This window comes from Zootoca vivipara, chromosome 9 (genome assembly GCF_963506605.1).
Source record: "Zootoca vivipara chromosome 9, rZooViv1.1, whole genome shotgun sequence".
In the NCBI taxonomy this organism is placed as follows: Eukaryota; Metazoa; Chordata; class Lepidosauria; order Squamata; family Lacertidae; genus Zootoca; species Zootoca vivipara.
The window spans coordinates 40,055,386-40,079,115 of NC_083284.1; the positions used below are offsets into that span (position 1 = coordinate 40,055,386).

The 23,730-nt window shown below is 42.1% G+C and overlaps 1 protein-coding gene across 6 annotated transcripts in view; it reads left to right on the plus strand.

Annotated features, from left to right (window-relative positions):
- Nucleotides 1–23,730, plus strand: part of TRIM2 (tripartite motif containing 2) — a 59,483-nt gene that overhangs the window by 10,734 nt on the left and 25,019 nt on the right. The window contains exons 1-2 of one of the 6 annotated variants that reach the window (XM_035112111.2): nt 1,389–1,693; nt 22,941–23,122. In XM_035112111.2, coding sequence (XP_034968002.2) covers nt 1,556–1,693; nt 22,941–23,122 — 320 coding nt within the window. In that variant the 5' untranslated portion in view covers nt 1,389–1,555. Of the gene's footprint in view, nt 1–1,388; nt 1,694–6,465; nt 6,545–7,185; nt 7,706–18,258; nt 18,582–22,940; nt 23,123–23,730 lie in introns of those variants that run through there. The other 5 variants (XM_035112107.2, XM_035112106.2, XM_035112108.2 and 2 more) reach the window with 5 other exon arrangements.

Sequence of the window (23,730 nt, forward strand, 5' to 3'; positions counted from 1 at the left end):
GCAAAAATACAGGAACCACATGCCAAGGAAAACAGTAGCTGCTACAGTTTCTGCTTGCCTTGTGGTGTTGGGATCCCTGCCAGAATTCAAGATGGCATACTTGCTTCCTTAAGGCATTCTGACCAGGAAAATGTTATTAGGATCATGTCCATTGAAATAATATGCATCACTTCAGTGTTCAAATTGCTTCACATGCATACTACAACAGTCCTGAGAGGCAGGTCAGGAATATGACCTCCATATGGCTTAAGGCCACCTTGTGAATTTGTGATATGACATGAAATCTGAACCTGCAGCCCTGGATCACGGTTCATTCTTATCCACTTCACTGAAAGCAGCTGTGTAGAAGGCTCCTATACAAATTTCAAGGCTAGTTTTCTCCTTGTTCCCCCCCCTCACCATATATTTAAGGCACTTATTTTCACCCCTTTTCACAAGGACCTCAGCCTGGTATAGAATCACAGACGCGGGTGGCGCTGTGGTCTAAACCACTGAACCTCTGGGGCTTGCCGATTGGAAGCTTGGCGGTTTGAATCCTCACAACAGGGGTGAGCTCCCATTGCTCTGCCCCAGCTCCTGCCAACCTAGCAGTTTGAAAGCATGCCAGTGCAAGTAGATAAATAGGTACTGCTGCAATGGGAGGGTAAACGGCGTTTACGTGCTCTCTGGTTTCTGTCACAGTGTTCCATTGCGCCAGAAGTGGTTTAGTCAAGGTGGCCACATGACTTGGAAAGCTGTCTGTGGATGAATGCCATCTCTCTTGGCCTGAAAGTGAGATGAGTGCCGCAACCTCATAGTCATCTTTGATTGGACTTAACCGTCCTGGGGTCCTTTATCTTTACCTTTTTATAGAATCACAGAGCTGTAGAGTCAGAAGGGGCACAATGGCCATCTAGTGCAGGAATAGGTCATCCAAAATGGAGCTCAAACCCACAACCCTGAGATTAAGGGTCCATTTTCACCCCCTTTTTATTCTCACAACAGCCCTTTGAGGTAGGCTAGGCTGGCGTGCCTGGCATGCTCTGGTCCATGGGGTCGCGAAGAGCCAGATACAACTAAACAACTAAACAACAACAACAGGCTGAGAAATAATGACAAGCCGAAAGGTTATGACCTTTGTAGGGAAATGAACCCAGATAGTCTTGGTGGCCCTATATCATGCTGCTTTTAGTGCAAGATAAATTTCTCCAAAATTTTGCTCCACGTGTATGTGTGTGTGTGTTTTATTTAACATAAAAGCAGGTCCAAACCAAATGATATGTGGTGGCTTGTGAGCTTTCAGCACACACAGCAAATGTGTATTTTTTCTTGGAGTGCCTTATTGATACATATTTTCCCCTTGTCTAAGCATTCCTCCCCCCCCTGCCCTGTTCAGCTGTGAGCACTCCCAGCACAGTTAGTTTTTCCTTGTCAGCTTTTCTCACTGCCCCACTCTCCTCTTTAAGAATGAAACACAATATCTTAACCAAACAGATACTGAAGAGGCACATCATTGGCTGGCATTGTCCCCTGATAGCACGGGTCCCGCCTCTTTGGTTGTGCTGACAAGCTGTTTATGTTATTGCAAGGCCACCCTTTAACTCAGCCTCCTGGTGGTTATAATGGGACCAATTGTCTGAATGCTGCAGGGAGCAGGATCCTCTCTTGGAAAGAGGCTGCATTTCAGTGCCTGGAAGGACATAATGGAACGCCTGTAAGTAAGCTCCTAACTGTCCCACCTTTTAGGGGAAAAAAATATATATCCTAGGATTACAGGAAATCCTTATTTAGTACAGTTCTTGTGCTTATGATTCAAAAAAGAAGTGTGTGTGTGTGTGTGTGTGTGTGTGTGTGTGTGTGTGTGTGTTGGGAAGGAAGGTTGAATCTTTTGAACGAACAGCAGCTACTTTGTATTCAGCAACATGCTTCTGAGGACTCCTCTATTCATACCTCAAATGAGAGTGAGATCATCCTGGAGAGGAACAGAAACAGATGGAACAACTTGCGGGATAAGGTTAACCAGACAAACTTGTTGAAGAAGATCTTTTACAACTTTTTTTTAAGAAGCATAACTGTGACTTGATTCTTCCCTAAGTGCTTCTTCTTAAAACATATATTAAGGTGCAGAAATTCATCCGAAAGTAGACAAGATGTGAGGTGTGTGTGTGTGTGTGTGGATATTGAACACCGTTCTTTAGAAAACTGAATGTTTTTAGAAATAGGCATGCTGTAGAACACAATGCTTCAGAAAAGTGCTGGGCAAGTGCTGTTGGTTCTCCAAGATGTATTTATAGGAATAAATAGGTTGTGCTCTGCAGGGTCTGAATAAACTGGTCTGCCTAATCAGCTGAAGCATTTTTAGGCTCACAGAATGGAAGAATGAATTAAACACCCCAGCCTCCATGGGCAAGTTACGGAACCAATCTTAGCCTTTAGATAAAATGGTAAAATTAATCAAAAACTTTTAAGTTATTGTATAGGCATGAAGTGCTTCTAAAGAGGATTCTCAAAACCCAGTGCTGGAATGGTAAACTTCACTATATTACCACCAGTATCAGTTGTGGGAGCTGATTTTAGCACAGTGTCACTCAATTCCTGAATCATAAAGACCCCATTTTCTAAATAGAGAAGATAAAGAGATAGCAGGTAAACTACGTCTCCTAAGCTGCAAGGGATGTAATTAACTTTTAGAACTTCAACAACTGATATCTTGCCTTGCCTTTCATTTAATTGCAAAATTCCTCCCAACAGTCTCTTCTAATAAGGAGTAAATTTCCTGAGGGAGTTTGCTTTGGTTAAAAGAACTACCCAAACTTCATAAAGCGATCAGACACACAAAATATTAGGTGAAGCCACCAAGAAAGCAGACTCTTCTTGTTCTGGCAGTTTCCTGTGCTTTTCACAGCTGCTTTACAGGCTAACATTTGTTAACGGAGAAATCTGAGAGCTCCCTTGGACAAGGACACCAGCCAGGAATATCAAAGCAAAACAGCAGCCATTAGGCTTGGTCTTTATTGAAGACTGTAGCGACAGGACTCCCACCTGCCACCAGGTGGAACAAGATGAAAGCCCCGAACAAAGAGGGCCCTTAACTTTTGTTAGCTGCTAATCCCATGTTACACCCCCCCAAACTACATCACGAATACATCATGGTTACATCATGAAAGGGGAGGTCTGGTGGCAGTAATCTGAGCATCGTGGACCCTGCCCCCTGCCTCCCCTTGCCCTCCACCAAACATCAGTCAGGTGTAACATAAGAGATATTTACGTTTCTTTGTTTCCCAGCCAAGTTAACCACACCCTTTTGTCTTCATCTGGGCTTGTTATTTGTGGAATGGCTACCTGTCTGGCACTCAGGTACCGTATCAGGATGCCAGGGATTATCACTCGGGCAGAGGGGCTGTTGAGTAGCTGAGCTTACATGTCTATATGAATTTCTGAAGTTTCCCCAGTAAACCAGTACATAGATACATTTATCAGTGAATTGTTACATTTGGTATTGTGTTGCAGAGGCCCTTTGAATAGATACGAAGAAACTGTGATGAAATGTTTTGTGGGGACAAATCACAAAAGTCACAAAAGTGAATGTGCTGATTTTGGTAGTGGGCTGCATGTGCATGATGTCTGCTGGAGGGGCAACCCCCCCCCCCAACCTATACATAAATTCCTGCAACACATTTAATAGCTGCAGCTTTCCAGGTGATGAGTTGATCACCTGTTGAATTTCCATCAGCCACTGAAGGTGTTTGAACAGGCATCGGCAACCTCCGGCCCAAGGGCTGCCCATGAACCAGCTCGGCAAGTCCCCCACACGCTGCGGTAAACCGGCGCAACACAGCACGGGGACTCGCCGAGTGGCCCCGGAAATCACGTCTACGCAGCCACGGACATGCGCAGAAGCCATTTCTGGTGCTGCGCTGCCCATTTCCAAAATGTCCGCAGCACCAGAAATCGCTTCATGCACAGCTGTGGACATGAACAGAAGCCATTTCCGGTGTTCCGGACATGCGCAGCGCGGCACCGGAAATCGCTTCTGCGCCTGTGCAGCCCATGTCCGGCCCGTGGACGGTAGTCCGTGGGAATCCTCCGGCCAAAAACGTTGCCGACGCCTGTGTTAGAATAACAGTAGTCTTGCTAGGAAAAGAAATGGAATAGCTCTCCAGAAAAATCTTCTTAAGCATACTTGCATTTCAGTTTCATAATATTTTATGTGGTATCTAATATGTCAGATGCTACTTAGAAAGAGAAAGTCCTTTTGGAAAACATACTAATAACTTTATGTTTTGAGATGTCTCCTGAAAGAAGGCTCTGGGTGTAACTTATTTGCATATGGTAATATTAGTCCAATAATTGTTGGAATATTTTGGAATAGCTGTTAGAATATTTAATACATGTTACAATATTTTTCCTCCAAAAAAACACATTACCGTAAGTTACATATATTTCCCAGGTTGCTTTCCCCCTGGAACAGAAATGGGGATTCTGCAGCCCTCCAGATGTTGCTGGACTCAATTCCCATTATGCTTGACCACTGTAGGCTGAAGGGAGCTGGGTCCAACAACAGCTGGAGAGCCACATGTTTCTGACCCTAATCTAGTCCTGCTATCTTTGCCAGTTGAACCGGAGTTTTCTGTGTCTCTGCCATCTGTAACTGCGGCAGCTACTACAACATGTATTTAAACATTTATACTGACAAGAATGGAGACAGACCCAGGGAAAGAGAATCTGATAAGGATCGTTTCAAAATTCATTGGCACCAATCCTATTTGTTAGCTCACCAACAAATAAACCTGTACAGAGTTCTGTTCTTCAGTAAATGAACAACTTTTAAAGTATATTTTAGCCTGGAATGTCAACATTGTTAACAGAAAGTGGCTATCACAATTTAATACATGTGGGAAATGTAAAAATGGGTCTACGTATCACCTGGGAAATTTGCCTAAAGCACACACCTCTCTGCTAATCTGATTGAAGGCCCAAAAGCAGGGATAGGCAATGTGATGCCTTCTAGATGTTTTGGACAACAGTTCCCACCTTTGCTGACTTTTGGCTGATGTGAGTTTGGGTCCAAAGTATCTGAAGGGCATCTGGGCACCCTGTCCTGAAGCTTTGGAGGAAAATGTCAACTTTTCCGTCTCCTGCAATTCTCTGTGTCACCTCTGCAGCACTGGCACCAAAATGTTGTCTACTTTTATGGGTTCCCAGTGTCAGTGTGAGGGTGTGCTGGGTGGAAAGTACTTTCCTTAGTCAAAAGGAGCATCCTTTTAAACATGTTCTCTGCGGTGTCTGTCAGGAGTAAGTCAGCCAAGTTTATTTGCTCCTTAATTTTGCTTTCACTGTTAAGTCTTCATTGACTATCAACTGATGATGTGTTATAAGACTCTCATAAATCAGACATCATCTCAGAGGGCACCCATATTGCCTCATAATACCTTGAATATAGTACTTTTCAATGAAAGAACTTCCTGTGTTCAAACTCTGAGAATCAATGAAGCTGCAATTCGGTACCCAGGTTCTTAGGCAGAAGACCCACAGAACTAAATGGCTTACTTTTGAGTAAATGTCTAGTGCATTGTGCTGTAAGAGTAAGGGTGTGATGGCGTGCTATTTATGTGTGTGTGTGAATTGGGCTCTTCAGATGAAAAATAGGAAAGAATGGCAAATAACAAGGATAACTCTTGTGACTCCTGGTATGAGTATATAAAGTTAGGAAAAGCTAATCCTGGGCTCACTCAGAACTGCACTGAGATTGCAAAGCCATTGTTTGCTTCCAGTTTCACTACTGCACTCAGATGACAGATAATGCGCTAATTTGGTGCTGTTGAGTTAAATTGGGAGGGGTTGGAATGCAAAGTAATCTGATGGGCTTTGAGCTACAGTTGCTGATTTGAGCCGGGCCACCTGTGTTTATTCTGCCAGTCCGTGATTTGCGGTTTGGACTAGCAGATGGCAGCACAAAGATCTGCACAAAGCCCCTGTCTGGCTTGAAAGTGGGCATGCTTCACTTTCTCTCTCTGTGTGTGTGTGTGTGTGTGTGTGTGCGTTTTTCGGTCGCTTTCTGCATATCTGTATGCAAATCTCCACTTAGAAACTGACTGAACTGTGTCAAAATTCTGCACAATTATGTGCCAGGCCAGCTGGAAGGAATAATATTGTGACAGGGCTGCCTGTGACAGTCCTAACGCCCCACCTGGGTCAGCTGGTGTCATTGCAGTGAATTGTATGATCTGCAGCTAGGGGGGTGTGGTGTTTGCAAGCTTCACTCTCTCCTCTGTGATTACATCAGACTATGAATCAGGTCAGCTGGAGCCGGGCTGGAGGGTGTGCAGGATTTAGCTTTCTGAGCAAGCTTCTGTCATCCTGGCATTTTGACCAGTTTGAACCGTGGTGTGTAGGCAATGCACTTGATCCCTCTCAGCATGAATTTCATTTGTTCTTTCAATTCCCTCCCGCCCCGCCCCAAGCATGGTTTGTCAGGCATAGAGACTTGCATACTGATACAAAACTGGAGACAGGCTGTAGATCCGTACTGGGTCTGGTTGTAGGAATATTTTCATTGGCACTGGTAAGATCTAATGCTGCTTTCAAGGTACACTGCTGAAATTCTAAGATATATTTCCCTGGCAGTCAGCTAAACATGCAGTCTTTTGAAACAATTTTTAAAGAAATGCAGGTTTGAAATGGACAGCTATTGGGTATTTTAAGACTCTGAGATTCAGATTACTTCAACTTGTGAAATTCTACTGACAACCGGATAGAATGTGCCTTTGTGTTCATGATAGATCTGGTGTGTGAATGGTCTGGATGTTTAACACAATAAATTTTACCCCTAGAAGAACTCCGAGTAAATAGGTTTTCACTATATTGTTTGCTTTTTCTCCTTTTCCATTTTCACTACATCGCTGGTGCAGGTCGAAAGTGGTGACAGCCTTTTAATTTGTAGAATTGTAACATTCTGTATATCCCACCATGGAATAGTGGAGCAATGGATTTGGAAGGAAGTTATTGCTGGGTTTTGTTTTTTTTACTGGTTAAGTTTTACTACAACGCCTTGCATTAATTTTCATTACAAAGCTTCTGTTGAAGTGTTAGAAATCTCAGCAAAAGTGTGTTCTTAACAGCAATTCTGCTGTGTTGATGCAGGAGCGTGAAAGATGAGAGAGGGAGGGGGAGGGAGGGAGGGGGGAAGGAGCACAGTGCCCCTCCCCCCAAGTTTGTTTTGGGAGGAGAGGGTGTTGGCCCCCCGCGTGAAGTCAACAGCTGGCATTTTGATAGCTTTCTGCCTGCAGAATATCTATTTTAGAATTTCAGTCATTGGAGCTTGAGAGTACAGAATACCATCTTGACAGTTACAAAAAGGGGGGAAAGGACTTTTGCCCAGTTCTGTATGTCAGGAGTTGTCTGGCTGTCGGAAGAGATTGTGGGATGCTCTGTAAGCTGGAAGAGCCATGAGAAAGAAAACAAATATTTCCTGATTTATATATATATATATATTTTAAATCCTGGCTCAATGCCAGGCTTCTTGCTTGTGAAATGTGGAAAAGTGTCTATATTAGAAGAGGAATGTAGTCAAATTTTCCAGGAGAAAAAAACATTGTTGCTTTCAAACAACTCTTTTTAAGTTGGTTCATCATTTGTTTCCTGTTGTGTGCATTTTTAAACCAAACCCAAGCGTGGTAACCGCCTTCTATTTCTTTTGGTGGAAAGAAGATGTTCAACAGATAAAGTAAGTTAGCAGACTGGAAGTGCAAGATCTTTTATTTGATTTTTTAAGTTTATTGCATTTAAATGTAAGGAAATGATTCCATGTCTGCTGAGTCTGGAAGTGGTGATTTTATTTAAAGGCATTTCATCTACTTTTGTCTTTGTACAGTTATTCAATAACACCTTATTACTTAGTTACAGGTAGGTAGCCGTGTTGGTCTGACGTAGTCGAAACAAAATAAAAAAAATCCTTCCAGCAGCACCTTAGGTAAAGGTAAACTAAGTTTTTGTTTTGGTATCAGCTTTCATCTGCATGCACATAAAAGCTCATACCAAAATAAAAACTTAGTTGATCTTTAAGGTGCTGCTGGAAGGAATTTTTTTATTTTGTTTCGACCTTATTACTTAGGCTAGGTGTTTGGATCTCAAATGATAAGCACATAATAGGATTATAGGCATACATGATGGAAATAACAGAGAAAGGTGAGGAAAGGAGGTTTTGGTGTTCTAATGAGTTTGGATCAGAGGTTCTGTGAGCACATTACATAGTCTTAATAACATTTGTAAATTAACTGCTTGCGTTAAACTTATTATACAAGCAGTAATATTATTGCAGATAGCAACTGGAAACTGTTGGCATTCATTGAATGTTGACAATACTTGAATCAGGGGAAGTCAGTGAGTGAGAATCCCCAAGTTTCTGATATCCACAGTTAACAATTAATATAATTTGTAACATACTAGCAGGCACCCCCAACCTGCGGCCCTCCAGATGTTTTGGCCTACAACTCCCATCATCCCTAGCTAACAGGACCAGTGGTCAGGGATGATGGGAACTGTAGTCCAAAACATCTGGAGGGCCGAAGGTTGGGGGTGCCTGTACTAGGTGAGTTTTTAAAAAAAAAAACCTGCAATTTTTTTGTTTAGCCAGAATGTAACCTTATAAGCAACATACAATGACTAGGCCTTTAGAAAACTAGGCTCATTTGAGATTGCAGTGGGTGGGGGGAGCTGTCAAATCCAGTCAGATGTAAAGGTTAAGTGATTGTTATGATGAGAGTGTCATTACTGCTTGCTATAAATAATGTGTGAAACTACTATGATGCATTGCTATGCAATCACTTATCACAGGAATGCTTCCTTTTATCATGCCAAATAATTACCCATCCTTGGGAACCAAGCTAGGAGGTGGATATGCTTATCACAGTCTGCCCTATTCTATTTTATCACAGTCTGCTTCTCCTGTTTACACAACTTCGGAAATCACTTTTGGTTTCTGACTTTCAGTGCACACTGAAAGCCCAAGTTACTAGAAGAGAATGAAACATGGGGTGGGGTTGGATGGTTCCAGGAAGGTCTATTTATGCACATTTAATAGGGAGTGAGGCCTAGTCCAGATACTGTTTTCAGCTGCATGGCAGCTGCTGTATCATGACTGCTTCTCCCCTCATACTGAAGACCATGTGTCACATGAATGGGGTTAACTTAATGGTCAAGTCTAATGGTCAGGCTTCAGTAAATCTGCAGCTTTCCCCCACCACCCCAACTTTGAAGGTGCAGAAGTAGGTGGAAGCTGCACTGGCAGTTGTGTGGTGATCCCCACAACCTTCCCATCCCCAAAGATTGAAGAAAAACTGGGAGACAAGGCAAAGTGCACTGGCCATGGGATTAGCATGCCTTCAAGCAGTGGCGTCCATCAGGGGCAATACTAGGCTTTATTTCACCCAGTTTTGCAACCCCATTATGCATTTGCATACACACACACACTGGCTGGGAGCCTCAATGACGCCCCCTGGAGGATTCACTCGGGACAAAGAACTCCACTAGTCCCGGCTTCCGGTTTAGCGCCAGCGCCGTCCAGTGGGGTCTGTCTCGATCTCCGAGGCAGCCCATCTTTGCAAGGGGGGGGAGCAGTGGGGGCGACGCTGCACCCCATAGAGCCCTATATCGAGCGTTATAGGGACGAAAAGCCTCAGCGGAGCCCCAATTCGGACTCCCCAACTCTCTGGTAGGCTCTAATAAGAGCTCCAGAGCGAGGAGGGTTGTAGTCGCGGGGCCATTTTGAGCACCATTGTTGCCTTCGCAAAGAGAAGCTCCGTTCCGGAGGCGGAGAGCGCTGAATACTTCCAAAGAAAAAGGATTCAAAAAATAGATTACCGTGAGTAAGAAGGCTAAAAAAATTTGGGGGGGGACACTTAAATTTGGAGCGGGAGGAGATTTAAAAAACGGAAGCCGATCTCCCCCATATTGATTGAAAGTGGAAACAGTTAAGAAAATACCCATTGCCAAGTCATTTGTGGATTTGTTATATCTATGCATCTGCAAGAACTGTGCTGAAATTCCCCTTGGTGACAAGGTAGAGGGGAGAGTGTGAGATTTAATAAGAGAGAAGAGTCTCTTACTACCGCTGGAATCGGCGGTCCTGACGGATTCAGCAAGATTTGTGTAATAGGGAGTTCTGAAACAATGTTGATAAACTGAGCTGTAAAAGTTGCTTACGAAAACTCCCTTGGATTACAATTTAGAAACAAGTAATGGATTTTAATTTCTGAATACATTGTAACCAGTTTGGAAAAATGGCGATCGAATGAAAAATGCTAACACTTCCTGTGCTCTGGGATTGCACTTTGTCCTTGAGAGGAGTACAAAAATGTCAACATACGATTACACAGTTGGATTTAAAGAAAAAACTCTGAAACTCTTATGGGAACTTACTATTGGAACACATAAACAGATTGCTCAATTAGAGGAAACAAATCGACTTCTTCAAGGGGACAAGGGACAAAAAACGTTGGAACAAGAGAATAAACAAGAAACAGAAGGAAAGCGAGAAACATGTCAGCTTTTGGATCAAGAGGAAGTCTGCAATGAGAAGAAAGAGGAAAAAGTTTTTGAGCACGTGAATCAGGGGAATGACGCTCCCATGGAAGGGGGAGCAGAAATTATGTCTGGACTTCAGAATACCCATAGGGAACAAAGACCGTGGGAGAGGATTACCTACATTGAGTGGATGATACAAACAATAAAGGGGCAACAGCGAGGGAATGGAAAATTTGGACATGTAAAATTTCGCAGAAAGGGAGTGGGGTAAATGGAAAAAGGTTTCTTGTTTAAAGGCTGGCTAAAATGGTTTGAAACTGGTTTATGGACCATGGAATTTGCTGATCCGAGAAGGGAGGTGCCGTGAACAGGGGGGGAAGAAGCTAAAATTAGAATATAAGATTTAAAATGGAATAAGAAAATGATATATAGATTTTATAAAAGTATGAAAGTATGAAAGTTCTTGCAGGAAAATTTAGGCAAGGGAGGGAAAGTAGAATAGAGATGTGTGTGTTTTTCTTTTTAGATTTGAAAGGAGATTATTAGTATAGCTGGGAATGAATAATGGGATAGCGGGGTTCTCTAATCCTCCTCCCGTGGTCGTCTCCGTTCTGGGGTTCCCTGGTGGCAGAGGGGGACTCCCGGAGTGGGGGGGAGGGGGGAGGGGGAGAACCAGCTGGAAAAAGAGCCATCTCTTCCTATCTTCCGTACCTTGGAGGCTCTCAGTGGCAGGGAGAGTTCTGGGGTGTGGGGAGAAGGAGGGGAATGGAAGGAGATATATAAGTAAACAAATAAAAAAATTATTGATAATTTGATTAATTGGCTAAATGGACAATTTTAAATTAAATGACATTAGAATGGTTGGTAAATAGTGAAAACTGTAAAGATGGAGTTGGCAAATGAAAATCAACAAAGGGGGGGGGTCTGGGGAAGCCCAATAGACAATGTTTAGGAAATTAGATAAGATTTGAATTTTTGATGTTATGTGTTTTGTTTTTATTTTTATCATACGCTGTGGATTTTTTTCTTCTGTTTTTTTTGTCATTATTTTTATTTTATTTTTTATTTTTTCTTATCGTTTTTGAATGTTAAAGTTAGACAACAGCTGGGTGGATATTCGCCTGTTCCTATCCTTGCCATCCTGGGACCTCTTGGTGGCAGAGGGAGGTTCAGGGGGGAAGGGGGGAGGTGGATAGAGACCCAACTATAAAATGAACCACATTTGATTGCCTTCCTCTCGGGGGGTTCTCTTGTGGGAGGAGAGAGCTCTGGGAGGGGGGTAGGAGAATGTGAAAAATATGTTATGTATGTGTATGGTCTTTGTTATTATGTAAAATCTTATTATGCAAAATCAATAAAAATTAATTAAAAAAAAAAGAACTCCACTAGTCCCCATCCCCCTGGCAGCTATGGCACTGCATCCATGCTGGTACACTCCTCTCCTTGCCTGGCTGGGAAAGGCAAGTGGGGAGTATTATTTATTTATTTATTTATTTATTTATTTATACCCCGCCCATCTGGCTGGGTTTCCCCTGCCACTCTGGGATTACTTTGCATTAGTAGAGACAAAAATTCTAATCATGTTCAGCCACTTTGTGTGTATGATCTCTGTTGGCAACTGGTTGGGAATACAGTAGTGACATTGCAGCAGTCTCCACACCAAGTAATGTGTGTGAACTGGGCCTGACTGCTATACTTTGCATGCTTGCTCAGAAGTGAGTCACACTATTCCCAATTGCTGCAAGTTGCATTAAACTTACCGCACTAGTCCTTTTCAGTATACTAGGTTAGTGTTCCGCTATTAAAACTGAGATTTTCCCACATTATCTCCTTTTTAGCCCAATTCATCTCCATTTCATTTACTAGTGAAATGTTTTAAAATGTGATTGGAAGAGCTGGCATAATAACTGATACAAGAACAATACACCATTCACAAAATTATTGGCCAGTGTGAGGGACAGAAGCTACAGGCAGGGCTAGTGGGGAGGGAGATATCTCCAGCGGCGACTCAGGAAGTAGTGACTGAGGCTCAGGCAAGGTAGCGGAGCCCATGCCTAGTGTGGGAAGGGAAGTGGGAGGCAAGGGAAGAAGGCCGATCCCGCCGACCCCGGAATTGCGCAGGAAATGACGGGGGCGGAGATTCAGTATCCCTAGACTACTTTGCTGGAAGAAAACACGCGAACCTCCATTCGGAGGTTCTGACCCCTAACTGACAACATGTACATAGCACTGTTCTGCACTGTAAATAATCAGCACTAAATAAAAGCATGAAAAGACAACGCTTGGAGGAGTCATTACTCTAGAGTAGCCGCAACCGCGCCTGTGACAGCCAGGCTTACATTTTTGCAACAACAAACTTAATGAAAAAACCAACCAATTTGGTGACATAAATGCACCAATTTCATCTTTCATCTTCATCTTTCAAGAACTTAACGTAGTGCAGAAATTGTATCTTGTCGTTGACATTTGCACACACTTGGACACAGAGGAAGAGGAATCCCCAGCATTCACACTGTCAGTCCCAAGCACACAGAGATTTCTGGGATAAGTAAACAAAACCTGTTAGATTCAGAGTCCTAGGTGGTTATAACCTAATGGATGTGAAAGCAAATAAAAAGCAAATGTCTTAATTTAAGCCTGGCATCCTCAGACTCTAATGCTAAGGCATCTAAAGCGAAGAAAACTGCCAAAGCCTTCTGAATTGCGTTAGGAATTGTACCCTGGATGAGTGAGCCCTGTATTTTTGTGTGTGTATTGCAGTGTGTTGTCTTTAAGCATAGCTAAATTAAGACGAGGGCTAATCTCAGGACATGCAAAATATGCAGGATGTTTCTAGAACTTCCTGTCCCAGCTGCTGGTTTTATTACTTGGGTGAGTTTATAAACAAGCAGGCATGATGCTTTCTTTGATGCTCTAATGTCATGGGAGGCATCAGATGACAAAAGGCTCATAGTCTGCCCTGGTTTTCCATGACAGGAAAAACAAATTGAGAATTGTCGAGTCGGAAGCTACCTGAATGTCAAGTAATCCTCTGCCTTTTCAGGAGTCACCTTTTAATTCCAACCTGCATCTTGGGATTCACCTTTAATTTCCTGCTGCATCACCCTGCCTGTCAGCTTTGTAGTGGTGATGGTTTGTGAGCAATATACCAGTTGTAGACAAATTATCCCATTCATCCTTTCTGCTATTAAATTAGTCTCCTGTTCCAAGAATTAATACCAGTGTTTGTCCATGTTATACTATCATGTATCACAATGACAGAGCATAAAATATATATACCGGTAGTTGCCGGTACGTTCTGGTTTATTTCTTCTTCATCATCTCACTTTGGACTCTGAATTGGAGCCTATATAATTGGCATAACTACCGGTACCTATTCTGCTTATTTTATATCCATACATAAGATATGTATAGAGAGAACTAATTAGATTTTGCTTTACTGATAATAAACTAAACAGTTGATGCTGTTACCTTGCTTGCTGACCTAGCCTACTTCAGAGTAGTTTACAGACCCAGTAAACAAAAACAGAAAGTGTGTGCCTAACTTTAGACTTGTGACATGTAGTGTAACTTCAGGCTGCTTGTTTGTTAATAGTATCAGTTTTCATCTGCGAGGTGGGTTGGCTCTCATTCATGTGGAGTGGAGTGGAAGAGTCCTATGTTTAATGACTGCTGTTGGCCTTTTGCTGTCACGTTGGAATCTGGGTTGCCTTAACTACAGTGGTGCCTCGCGAGACAAATTTAATTCATTCCGTGAGTCAATTCGTTTTGCGGAAAATTTGTCTTGTAAATCACGGTTTCCCATAGGAATGCATTGAAATTTCTTTTTTTGCCTATAGGAACGCATTAATTAAATTTCAATGCATTCCTATGGGAAACCACAATTCACAAGATGAATTTTTCGCAAAACGAATTCGTCTTGCGAGTCACCATCAGATCGCAAGACGCATTTGTCTTGCGAAAAATTCGTATTGCAGGGCATTCGTCTTGCGAGGTGCCACTGTAGTTCATTGTGCCTTGTTGTTTTTGAAAGTTCCAAAGCACTAATGTAACATGTACTGAAAATTCTTTGGTCTGTGACATGGGTCCAAATTTAGATTGTGTTATTTTCCCAACCCTTAGGGACGCGGGTGGTGCTGTAGGTTAAACCACTGTGCCGCTTGGGCTTGCCGATCGAAAGGTTGGTTGTTCAAATCCCTGCAACAGGGTGAGCTCCCGTTGTTCGGTCGCAGCTCCTGTCAACCTAGCAGTTCGAAAGCACACAGTGCAAGTAGATAAATAGGTACCACTCTGGCGGAAAGGTAAACAGCGTTTATGTGCACTGCTCTGGTTTTGCCAGAAGCGGCTTAGTCATGCTGGCCACATGACCTGGAAAGCTGTCTGAGGACAAATGCCAGCTCCCTCAGCCTGTAAAGCGAGATGGGCGCCACAACCCCAGAGTCATAAGACTGGACTTAAATACCCTTTACTTTTAGTATGCTACTCAAGCAACTGTTCTATGAACTCTCAGTACTATCAAGTGACTGCATTGCCTAGCATCCTGGGTATTTTGGGTCATAGCATATGTCATTAGGCAACTCAAAATGCTTTACAAAACAAGGATTTTCAGAAGGCCATGCGAGTCTTGCTACCATGCCAAAATTTGGTGTTTCAAACTTTATGCAATGATTTTCTGCCTTGCAGGATGCTTCGCTATTTGGTATGTCCTCAAATAATTCACAGAGCTAGGAAGATTGCTGAATATTGGTGGAAGGAATAGGGCAGTAGGAAGGTTTTTGAATATCCCTCTTCCTTTCCCCCCAGCTTTAGGAATAGAAGCACTTATTGTGAATGGTCTCTTCAATCCTTACATAGCAACTTTCTTTCCTGATCTGTGCACCCAGCTCATCACCCAAGTTGATGGTGTAACCCTTACTGGGATTAGCTCTCACTAGCCATATGCTTCTGGAATCCCTTCTAGTTGTGTGGGATGCAAAGCATGTTCAGTATTCCAACAGAGTCCTCCTGCAGGAAGGAAAAACCCTAAGCTTGAGAAAAAGCATGCCTAAACAACCAGTGTATATGTATTGGTGGTTGTGGGGTGTATGGTTTCATTTCTTTTTTTCTTTTGAGCTAGACCATAGTCACTAATATAGTGTGAATAATTATAATTGTGCCTGCTAAATAAATGAAAGAATGTGTGGGCCAGCCAAGATTAAGTGTGTGTGTGTGTGTGTGTGTGTGTGTGTGTGTGTGTGTGTGAGAGAGAGAGAGAGAGAGAGAGAGAGAGAGAGAGAGAGAGAGAGAGAGAGAGAGATGCTATGTCTTTAAGGACCAGATTTTAATTATTTAGTAACAAAATGCTTATACTTGAAAGGCAAATATAGTGACTGGTTTCAAAAGGCCTAGAAGAAACCAAGTTCTCTAAAGTGTTGCTAACTTTGAAGAAAATGTACTCTGTGCTAAAATACACCAAATGTTGTTTCTTTCAATTGTGAATTAATTTCAAAAATCTTAAAATGAGAACTATTAGTTATTGTACAGTGACTCACTGGTGCAATCCATCTCCATAGAAGAGCAGCAGCAGAAAACATGTTCCAAGCAGCTTTGATGATCCTTAAACGTTCCCCTTGTTAAAGCATTTCCTGGAAATGCATTGGAGAGCACCTGATCCTCTATTATGCCTATTCCCTGTCATCACTACCTTGATATAATGTCTCTTCCAACTTCTACCTTATCTAACTGCCCTCTTCCTGCCCCTCTTCAATCTCTTTGTTCCTCTCCTACTACCCCTTTCCGCCTGCCAATCTCCACCCCTTTTGCATCTTCTCTTCTCTCTTCTCCTTCTTTCCTTTTCTCTCTCTTTAGTTTCTCTATCGTTCACGCACAGTTACTTTACCAACATGCAGGACTGGATCCCGTAGCTTTTACTTTAAAATGAAAAACAATGAGAATTACCCACCACAACTCCAATGTCTATTTTTCTGATTAGTTAACACTAGTTCAGACTATAAGTATATAGTTTAGTTGTTGTTGGTTCTTTTACCCTCTTTTCTTTTACAAATCGTGCATCCCTTTATGCTAATTTTGAACATTGGTCATCATTTTGTTGCCCGTTCATCCATTTTGGAGAGACCTTTTTGGAACCCCTTTGCAGTCTCTCTTGGTTTTGACTCCTATAAATAATTTGGGTTTGTCTGAAAACTGGACTTCTATTTTTGATTCTGGTTTTTTGTACCGATCTCCAAGGAATATTTGGAGAAAAGCATGGAGGTCCCTTTTTATATTTGGAACATCTACCGTACTTCCACATTAATTGAAGAGCAGATTCAGGAACACAGGAAGCTGTCATATTGTCTATAGCAGGAGTAGGAAACTAGACATGGAGCACCTTTGAAGTTTGCTTGTGGGCATAGTTTGAATCCAACCACCTTGGTTGCATTAGGGCAGGGGTCAGCAAACCTTTTCAGCAGGGGGCCAGTCCACTGTCCCTCAGACCTTGTGGGGGGCCGGTCTCTATTTTGGAAAATAATAATGAATGAACAAATTCCCATGCCCCACAAATAACCCAGCGATGCGTTTTAAATCAAAGCACACAATCTACTCATGTAAAAACACGCTGATTCACGGACCATCTGTGGGCTGGATTTAGAAGGTCATTGGGCCAGATCCGGCCCCTTAGTTTGCCTACCCATGTGTTAGGGAGTTCCCATTGGAACTTGCTGTCAGTGCAGCTTGAAAGAGAACAATTGGGAGCTCATTTTAATCTCCCAACTTTGCAGCCATCTCCTAACCACCCTCACACCTGATGCCACAGGTTTCAGGAAAACTGCCTCATGGGACATATTAAGACCTGTGCCATGCCTCATTAGACCCACAGGCTAGAAATTGGGGGAGCAAATCTGAGATGCACAAAAGCAGGGGAGGAAATGAAAGTCCCACTGCATTCTTGAAATTTCGCATAGCCTTGGATACAACTCACTGTTTCTGTTTCCCTTGCTCAATTTTGTTGAGTACTTTCCAAAAGGAACTTTAAAAAATGTTGGCAAATACTTTGTGTTCAAATTAGGCTGCTTAAATTTGGGGTCCTCCTGAGACGAGGCAACATGTGCATAACTTCATGATGAAGTTGAATAGTCTTATTTGCTTCCTCTAAGTTGAGAAATATTTGGTGATATCAGGGGTTGGTGGTTCTGGTACTTAGAAACTTAGTACACTTTGGGGCAAATTGGTGACCTCATCTTATTCTGCACATTGCACATTAAGCAGATACAAAAGGATTATCACATTAAACATGGGGGACATGACGTAAAAATATGAGCAGCAGGGAGAAGCCGATTAGAGATTTCTCCCTCTCTCATTTTCATTGATTACATCCCATTAAAACCAATAATACTTCTTTCCAAATAAATGTCTGTTGAATCAGAGCATCAGTACTGGATCTATACTTCAGTGTCGAGAGAAAAATACTTACGTGTGTCTTTTGCAGCCGAACTAGAATGGTAGCTTTCTCTGCCTGCTAATCCTGTAATAACATTCCATAGACCATATTCAGCAGACCAGCATCTGAGCCCTGAAACAGCTGATTGCTGGCTAGAAAAGAGGAAGAAGGGAAAAATCCACCCGGCAAATCTCATTGCAGCTCTATGCTGCATCCCTATCCCACAATCCCTTGCACGGTTTGCTGCAGTCTTTCAGCTAAGGGTTGAGTGAGAAAGATGTACTAAATAAAGATTGATTGGCTGGAATTCTTTCGGGGTGGGGTGGCGTGGGGGGGTCTCCCACTTTGTCAGTGACCCGGAGAGTGGGGGGAGGGAAATGAATGACTGCTTGGCTGGGCCTCCTTTTATTACTTCCAGGATTCTCTCCATGGAGTGGTGGAGCATTGTTAGCTTAAGCAAGAAAATAGTGCTGCGTCTCTAGTAACGGCTAACAGGAATTCTCTAACAGTTTCACACGTGAGGCTTTCAGCTGTGATACATCACTGTAATTATGGTTGGCTCATTTGGACGACTGCAGGACACAACTCCATCCTGGAAAGGCTTTTCCCTTTTTTCCCTTGGCAGTGCATTGATTTAAGCTCCTTTTCGTGAAGATGGGTACGTCTCGAACATTTGTTTGTTCAGTATTGTGCCTGGTGGCTAGTAATGTTATGCCTTTTTGAACCCATCCCCCATTGTAGCTCCTTGCTTTACATAATGATGATGATGATGATGATGATGATGATGCATGCTTTAAGGCTAGAAAAGTTATTTAAGCCATATGTGAGCAAGATGATTTTAAAAACAATGAGAAAGCAAAAATGTGGAGGGGTGTGTGCATATGTACAAGATAGTCTTACTTCCTGATGATTATTATTAATCATAATATATATATATATATGTGTGTGTGTGTGTGTGTGTGTGTATGTATATATATATATATATATATATATATATATATATATATATATATATGAAATAGACTGTTTTTATAGCCTTGTCTCTCTGGTTTGCGTTTGCCATCTGAAGTGCTGTGCTTGAGTAATTCTACCTATAGCTTATCCTGTCTTTGAAGCAGGGTTTATATAGCAGGAGTCCCACCCTTGCCTGCAGTTCTGGAGCTTGCAAGTTCCATTGCAAACGTTGCTCCTGGAAACCTATTCATTCATAATGCATGGCTTAGACCCTCTGGGTTGTGCTCACCATTGATAAGTGGTAGGCGATTCAGTCTGATCTTTCAGAGTCTAATCACAGCTCTGGTTGGGTGGAGCACTGCCTTTATTTGAAAATCCTATACCTATTGAACAGGCTGCCCTCAATCTTCTTTATACTTTCATTGTGTAAAGCCATAATTCTGAGATAAGTATGTTTATTAAAACTCCACAAGATAGTTATTTTTAAAGCTCAAAATGGTTTATTTTATTAGGAGTTCTGTTTCAGATGGGTGTGGCTGCCCACACTACTGATTTCTTTCTTCCCTCCTTTCTCTCTTGAGATACACTTACTATTAGTGTTCTTGCAGTACGTGCACACACATACGCTGTGTTTCTTAAAGACCGTTTTTATTAGAAATTGGGCACTGCTTTGTACATCTTTTATAATTAGAAACCTGCAAGAAGGAATGATGATGATGATGATGTCATTTTCTGGGAGGCTGCTTGATGCAAGCATTGATCTCTCATCAAAGGCTGCTAGGTATTTAAAGCTTGAACTCTGGATTTGGTTTTTGGTTTTCTCTGGAGGCATTTATTTAGTCGGTGGTGAGAATTTGTGTAGGATTGTTCATCCAGAGAGTGCACGTGTCACCCCTTCCGCCTGTCTAAAAAATTGATGAAAAGAACTTGCTTCCCAACTTAAAGATAACAGCTTGTCTTTTTATAGCTTTGCACTGAATTATTAGCACAGTTTATAAACCTTCCTTGTTACAGAGACCTTTCAAACCAAATCTTTTCCACCTCTGCGACATACTACATCATATATGTGCTTTTCAGGTGAATCTGTGCAACATCCGGAAAAAGAAATTGTGTTCTGAACATAAAAGTTACATGCTTTCTCATATGAAGTTCATTAATATGAGTTTCAACAAAGAACCAATCTGTTATAGACAGTAGAAAGACTTCTTGGACAAGGAGACATGGGTTCTAGTTTATGCAATCCATGGTCTCACTGCATTCATATGATCCTCCAAGCCAGAGCTTGCTCAAACCATATTTTTGTAGTGTTGATAAGATGCACAACTATGGTTTGTTTAGACCTGGAAGTTGCCTATTAAGCCACATGTGTCAGGGCAGAAAGGAGTGTTTGAGCTCATGGCTTCTCTCTCACACCCTGTTTGGAGGATGCAGCCATTGTGTAGCTATTAGGAACTCACCTTCTGTATTCTTACACATATTTACTTGGGAGTAAAACCCATTAACCAGACTGAACCTATTATTATTATTATTTGTTAAACATGCTTAGGAGAGGGCTATCCAGTAGAAATTTAAGTGGGGATGTGGGAACCTTTTAGAGTTTCTTGCTCAGAGAACAAAGCAATACTTGTAACTCTTTTGTCTGTCTTCTTTTTTTACATACATGACTAAGTATGTATAAATCTTATCTGGACTGGGACCTTGTGTATCAGAACATTCGCAGACCCCAAAAGCAGCATAGTAGGAGGCCTAATATACCGTAATATCCTCTTTGTGTAATAAGAACATTAACAAACACCCTAGTCACTAGGCTTGAACAGTTTGCATAGTGGGCCCCACCCCAACGTCTCCACCCAGTCAAATCCAGTCAAGCCTGAAAGAGGATTCTGGGCATGTTTGGGTGCCTGTGCTTAAAAGCATCCTTATGGTAGCTCTACCGTATGTTCTCAGGGTTCCCTGCAGGGAGGCTCCTACCGGTAAGTAATTCAGTTGAATGTGTGTGAAAACCTACGCTGTATGGTGAAGCTGATTGTGGAAAGGTCAAAAGTTGAGTCAATGAGGACTTTGGGGGTGTGGCAGCTGCATGTGCATCCATTCATCCCCCTACTCGAGTTTTTCAACTGCAGCTAAAACAAAACCTGAATGTGACTTAGGAAGAAGGAAATAGTAAATGGTGTTGGTTTCTGTGCACAGGCAAAAAAATATTTATTCCATTTCTATAGTATTGCTCTTCCAATAGCTCAAAGTGGCATATGTGGTTTCCCCTTGCTAACTTGTGACCCTCCAGCTGCTCTTGGACTACAGCTCCCACCATCCCTGATTTTTGGCCATGCTGGCTGGGTTTGATGGGACTTGAGAATCCAAATACATCAAGAGGTTAGCCACCCCTGGGGCTAAGAGCCGAGGTAACAGCTGTCCAGTCAGCTTGATGGCTGAGTACAGGTTTGAACCGTCTCTCTCTCCATTCCTAGTTCAACATGCTAACCACTAGCTGGTATAGGGAATTTATGTTGTCTTTATTGATAAGCATTATGTGTCTTGTTAGGTTCTGAATGTATTATGCCTATTTTGCTTAATTGCACTTGCTGTAGAATGGAAATGAAATATTTATGTTGTTTGCAATTTTTGCAGGCATGCAATTTTTGAGATGCAATTGCATTTTGAAGTTTGAGGCTTTCCATAAATCCAAGGAACAACTTACAATCCATATGTGCAAAGATGATGTTTGCCTTCTTCTGCTGGTATTACTAAGTCCTGTTTGGCTTCTCTGCAGTAAAGGCTGTTGGAAAGCTTTTGTCCTTACAGTGGTGTCTCGCTTAACGAACGCCCTGCTTAACGAAATTTCTGCTTAATGAAAGGATTTTTCGAGCGGAGCTTGCCTCGCTAGACGAATGCGTCTAGACGCGGTTTCCCATAGGAATGCATTGAAATTCAATTAATGCGTTCCTATGGGCAAAAACAATTCAGTGCATTCCTATGGGATTCGTTAGACGAATTTTTCACTATAAGAAAAGACCCGTGGAACGAATTAATTTCGTCTAGCGAGGCACCACTGTATTTTTAACTAGCTTTGTCTAAAAGAAGGGTTTATGGGGGAAATGAAAGATAACATTTGAGTGGAGTTACTTAGTCAAATATATGCCTCTGTTTCCATGGGCAAAAGCTGTGTGAGAAAGAGATCTGTGTTTTAACTCTGTGCGACTGAGTCTTACCTTCCTGCTAATGGAATGTGGCCCTAAAATACATTCTGTAGCAGCAGTAATGTGGCTTTCAGCATGAAAATGGTTCCTTACTTCAGATTTAGACTGATATAGATGGTCTTCCTATTGACTGCAGGCTATGAGGTCTACCAGCATGGCCAATCACTGGTGTACAGCTGTAGCTGATGATATATGCAATATATAAATATGGGAAGGTCAAAAACAGAGAGGTGTATTTTGCATCGCATGTTACCTGATTCTTTCAAGTGGTGATGGCAGAAATCCAACCTACTCTATGCAACTCATGTGCTCCACCAGTGAGTTATGCTCATTCTATAGCATTAGAAATGTACACTCATCTGATCTGAAAGCTTGTTCAGTTGGTTAAGGCACCCTTTTTCTAATACTCGATATCACAAAAGTATGGTCAGGTTTTAGCCTTGTCAGTTCTTGGATGGGAAGATAGCGGGAACAGGATATAAATATAAAGAATGAATTTTAGAAGCTAATGCATTGTAGTAGTTGGGTTTTTTTTTGCCTTGGCAATCTTCCCAGATGCTTTTAAAGCAAGCATTTCTAGTGTAGCATTTCCAAGCACTACACACTGCCTTCTTATAAATCTTGAATCAGGATGAAGCCCACTGGGATCCATTGTTAATAAGAAGTTAACAGGGGAAAGAAAACCGAATGGTGGGAGGGAGGGGAGTCACAAACTCGGCAGAGTGAATGGAAAGGAGATGGGCAAATATATGTGGGAATGTATTTTGTTTTGTTTAATTGGAAAATCTAATAAAAAGTATTAACAAAAAACAGGAAGTCAATTCCCCACGGCTTCTAAAAGGCTGTTGTTTGCTTGAACCTTTCAGCAGTGTGCAGGGCAAAAGAGAACAGGACCCACATGTCAGTGGTCTAGGATGGCCAGTGAAGCCGCCAACATCCCAAGTCCTGTGGTGCGTCAGATTGACAAACAATTTCTGATCTGCAGCATATGCCTGGACCGTTACAAGAATCCCAAAGTACTCCCCTGTCTGCACACTTTCTGTGAGAGGTAAGGATGATTTCTGTTTCCCCCAACCCAAAGTGCATTGCAGCTGGCTTGTCTGTCTGGATTGCCACAGTGATCTGTTCCCAGATGCCTAGAGTTACACTGTTAATTCAATGAACCCCTCAATCCAGTCAACAAGTTCTCCTGAAATATAAAACTTTTAATGAGTAGGAAGGTAAAATGCCCCTGGGCTCGTTTAGATTTATAAGAAGAAAGACAGGATTCAGATACCATTGCAAAAGTAATCTGTGCTCTTTTGGTAAACCATTCTGTCTTTATTGTGAATATTCAGCCTGTTTTTATTTTTAAGGTATGGCCTTCCATGTCAGCAATACAATTACAGATAGAAGGGGTGGTAGCAATAATTTCTTACTGGGCTATTTGATCTGAATCTAGGCAATGAAACTTAGCCCATTTAGCTTAAAAGTAGATTTCTTCAGCATGAGTAGAGCTTGGTTCCAAGTGGAACAAGTTCAGAACTGAAGGATGCTATATCTGAACATAAAGATGATTCAGCACTTTGGCCTACAACTCCTATCAGTCCCCGCTAGCATGACCTTGCTGTCTGGGGCTGATGGAAAATGTAATCCAACAACATATGGAGGGCACCA